This window comes from Lolium rigidum, chromosome 2 (assembly GCF_022539505.1).
Source record: "Lolium rigidum isolate FL_2022 chromosome 2, APGP_CSIRO_Lrig_0.1, whole genome shotgun sequence".
Lineage (NCBI taxonomy): Eukaryota > Viridiplantae > Streptophyta > Magnoliopsida > Poales > Poaceae > Lolium > Lolium rigidum.
In genome coordinates, this window is record NC_061509.1 from 185,117,190 (window position 1) to 185,121,954 (window position 4,765).

General features: G+C 46.3%; 1 protein-coding gene across 1 annotated transcript; it reads right to left on the bottom strand.

The window, feature by feature from the left end:
• Positions 1–3,254: 3,254 nt before the first annotated feature.
• Positions 3,255–4,529, bottom strand: LOC124690383 (putative cyclin-F2-1). Its single transcript, XM_047223773.1, has one exon. The coding sequence runs from the start codon at positions 4,527–4,529 to the stop codon at positions 3,255–3,257; it is 1,275 nt and encodes a 424-aa protein (XP_047079729.1).
• Between the last annotated feature and the right edge of the window lie 236 nt (positions 4,530–4,765).

Consider the following 4,765-nt stretch of genomic DNA (forward strand, 5'->3'; position numbering starts at 1 on the left):
CGGGACCATAAACTCCGTTCTGGCACCCTACCGGGACGGGGAGTTGAAGGAGATCATCGTCATCGCCATCACCGACGCCTCTCCATCAACCATCCATGATTCCCCCATCCATGTGTGAGTAATTCCCCGTTGTAGGTTGTAGGGGATGGTAGGGATTGGATGAGATTGTTCATGTAATAGCTATAAAGTTGTTATGGGCATAGTGCCTAGTATCCGTTGTTAGTATTTTTGACATTATTGCAACTTGGTGTGCTTAATTCTTGTCACATTGGGCCCGAGTGCCATGATCTCAGATCTGAACATGTTATTGATTCATGAGGATAATTATTGTTTTTTGATCATATCTGCAAGTTGTATACACATATCGTTTTTCGGAGCCCTAGGCTCCAAAGTGACAACAATTGGGATAACCGGAGGGGATGGCTACGATGTGAGGATCACATGTGTTCACGGAGTGTTAATGTTTTGCTCTGGTACTCTATTAAAAGGAGTACCTTAATTACCAGTAGTTTCCCTTGAGGTCCCGCTGCAACGGGCTGGTAGGACAAAAGATGTCGTGCAAGTTTCTCCTTGCGAGCATGTACGACTAAATAGGAACACACGCCTATGATTACTTTTTACTAGGATGCTTTTATTATTATACTTGCAATGCACATGTCTTGCTTATTGTATGAACTCTCTTATCCATGCAGCGACTGTTAATCTATCCCTGTGCCTACAATATTTTAATCCTGGTGTCTACTGCAATCATCGCTACTACTGTTTTTATTTCATTACTGATGCTACTTCGCTACTACTACTGCTATAAACTGTTACTACTGATAAACTATTGCGAGCAAGTCTATTTTCAGGTGGATCTGAATTGACAACTCAGTTGTTAAAGCTTATAAATATTCTTTGGCTCCCCTTGTGTCGAATCAATAAATTTGGGTTTTACTTTTCTCGAAGACTGTTGCGATCTTCCGTACTTGTGGGTCATCAAATACCACCCTTGATTGGAGGGGTTTTACCCTCATCTTTTATAACTCATTTTGTTATTACAAGGGTGGTTGTCTGCATGTCAAGTTCGTGGTCACCCCACAACTACTTTTCGATGCTAAGCATAGACAAAAGTATAAAATATTTGGAATCTAAATAAAATATCCCATGTAAAATATACTTGGAATGGAATTTAAAGATATATATAGGTAGATATGGTGAACTTACTGGAATAACTTGCTCAAGGTAATAAAGTGCTTTATGAGATATGTTACATCCCTTCGCCTTTATTTGATAGCATCCAAACTTACAATTAAATTTTATCCTAGTAGCTAAATGACAAACACTAGTCACATCTACGTGTGGTGGTATTTTATTAAAAAGCAAGATTGCTAAAAAAACTAAAGCAAGATTAAAAAACGCTCCAAATTTTTGCGAAAATCATATGTTGCTCAAAAAATAAAGTATAAAGGTGTGCAAATTGAGAGTGTGATAGGTCGAGTGGGTGCCTTAGGAATTCCCAAGCTTATGATTTTTACCATTCTTTGATAGCTCCTTGTTTTTGTTCCTCCATCCCTATCAAAAAACTTCAACACAAAACTTTCTCCCACCTCTTTTTCGTGGGGTGACATTAGTGGCATAAAGATAATATTCAAGCTTTTATAAAAAATTCAAATAAATTAGAATCTCAAATGTTCAAAGAGTTGCTTAAGTGGCCAACATTCAAAATATTTCAGAAGACTAAAAAATAATCAAAAATAAACTCAAGGAAACCACTTTTGCATCAAAAGACAAAAATTTGGGCATGCTGCAAGGTGTACTCGGGAATCTCTAATCCTCTTAACCATAGAAGCACTAGCTCCGCGAGAAATTGTTTCTCTCGCGGTGGACAAGGACTATAATTGGGCACTCTTTGAGGTAGACTATGCTGAGTTGGTGTGTATCTCGAAGGAGAACGAAAAGATCAGTCAATTATTTTGCCGATCTTATATGATGTTCATGAGCTATGTTTTTCTTTTGAATCATCTAGTTTAGTCCACCGCACAACAAACCATTCGGCTCGCAATTACGCTAAATTTTCTTGCAATAATGTGGTGTCTAATGTTTTGGTCTCGGCTGAGTCATAAAACATTTTACTAACATTTTCTATTTTTCTTGTATTTTCCATAATGAAAATGCCATCCTTGATTGGAGGGCTTTTTCCCTCAACTTTTACAACTCATTTTACTATTACAAGGGTCGTTGTGCCTGTCAAGTTCGTGGTCACCCCACAACTATTTCTCCATGCCAAGCATAGACAACAATATAAAATATTTGGAATCTAAATAAAGTAGCTCATGCGAAATATACTTGGAATGGAATTTAAAGCCATGTATATAGGTAGATATGGTGGACTCACTCTCACTGGAATAACTTGGCTCACGGTAGTAAAATGCTTTATGAGATATGTTGCATCCCTTCACCTTATTTCATAGCATCCAAACTTAAATTATATTTATTCTAGTAGTGAAATGATAAACACTAAGCACATCTAGAGGTGGTGGTATTTTATTAAAATGCAAGATTGCTGAACAAAACTAAAAATTAAAACTAGATAAAGATGCTCTAAGTTTTTGCGAAAATCATGTGTTACTCAAAAAACATAGTATACATGTGCGCAAACTGAGAGTGTGATAGGTCTAGTACTGGGGTAGACTGTGCTGAGTTGGTGTGTATCTTGAAGGAGGAACGCAAAGATCGGTCAATTATTTCGCCGATCCTATATGATATTTATGAGCTTGGTTTTTGTTTTGAATCTTTTAGTTTAGTCCGCCGCACAGCAATCCATTCGACGCTAAATTTGCATGCAATAATGAGGTGTCTAATGTTTGTGTCTAGGCTGAGTCATCAGTATTTAGAACACAACCTCTTGCCTTATTGTAACCCTATGTCTTTGAATCAATCAGCTCACAAGTTCTCACGAAAAAAAGAGCTACTAGAAGTTCCTACTCGAAAATTCAAAACGTCACAACTCGATGAATATGGAAAAAAGAAACTGAACGAGTAAATCACCTAGATCTTAGCCATTGCAAATGAAATGGGAAAAATATATAACCAGCAATAAAAGCTGAGATTGATGTACAGCAGTTCAATTCACAGGGAGGGACAATATTCCCAACAATTGCTCTGTTTCAGATGCATATGCATGAACATTATGAAGAGATTCTACGGTTCTTCTACACTTGACGATCTGCCAAAATTGCTCTCTGGGTTTTATAGTTGATCAACACCAAGGGTCACAGATCGATGAGCGACTGGGGCACTGGGCGCATAGCATGCAGGCATCCGGCCAAGTTCGTGACGTCGTACCCCGTGAGCTCCTGCATCTCCGAGCTCCACGCCGGTACGTCCGGCAGGTTGTTGAGCAGCGCAGACCTCGCCAGGAAGATTGCAGACGACGCCACGACGGATGGCAGGTGCCCGAGGCAGGCGTAGTTGCGCAGGGACTCGTCGGCGAGCCGATGCGCCATTCGCTGGATCTTCAGCTCCTCCTCTCCTTGTGCGTGCTTGGTGAAGCGGCTGACGAAGGTGTGCGCCGTGGGGCCGCCGAGCTGGTACCCGAGCGCCACCACCATGCGGCGTTCCATGTCGAGCACCTCCTCCCTCGTGGCGGACCCGCCGACGTACCAGGAGATCTTGTCGGGGTCCAGCTTCGCCAAGGTGCGGTGGCCGTCCTCGTACTTAGCGGACACGAAGATGGCCACGGCGCCCAGGAGGCGGAGCTCGTGGTCGGTATGCTTCCTCATGGCTCGCACCGACAGGACCCGGTCGACGTAGGCCACGCCGTGGTGGAGCGTGCCGTCGACGAGGTCGTGGTTCCGGACGAAGTCGTCCATCCAGTCGATCATGCGGGCGCGGTCCGACGGGCTCACCCGGTCCTGCTGCACCGTCTTCAGGTAGTCCGGCCGCGGCCGCTCCTCGGGGCTCCGCTCCGTCCGCCGCAGGTTGGCTTCGATGTCGTCTTCGTAGTCAGAGCACACCCGCCGGCGCTTCGTAGTGGAGGGCTTCTCGTTCTCGGAGACGGCTGTGAATACCGGCGGCGGCGCCCCGCGCTTTGGGAGCTTCGGCGGCACGGGGATCTCGCTGGGCGATGGCGGGAGCACCTTGTTGCAAGGACGGGAGAAGCCGGGAGGCGGAGGTAGAACACAGGCGGGCACGTCGTCGACGGACAGCTGATCGCAGAAGAATCCGATGCTGGGGGGCGGGGTTCGAAGACGGGCGACGGGCTGCCGAGCGTAGGAGAATTCGAAGCCGGGGGGCGGAGGTCGACGACGGGCGGGCAAGTCGGCGACGAGCTGCCGAGCGTAGGAGAATTCGAAACCGGGGGGCGGAGGTCGACGACGTGCGGGCAAGTCGGCGACGGGCTGCCGAGCGAAGGAGAATTCGAAGCCGGGGGGCGGAGGTCGACGACGTGCGGGCAAGTCGGCGACGGGCTGCCGAGCGTAGGAGAATCCGAAGCCGGGCGGCGGAGGGCGAGCAAAGGCCCAGGGATTCACGGCGCGCTGCATCATCGTCGCCGATCGAGGGATGAAAGGTGGATTCTTTCCTGCTTGTGCTGGTCACACGGTGTGATCAGGGAAGGGCAGGGGTTGTGAGTTTGTGACTCTTGTGCTGTTGTGCAGCACCCATGGCGCACGCTTGGCGTCGGTCGGCTGATATGCGCCCCCAAATCGGTCGTATCAGCATCGTTTAATGTAAATCGTGCCGTTCAGGAACTAATGTGTATTAGATGTTGTTGCATGCAGGT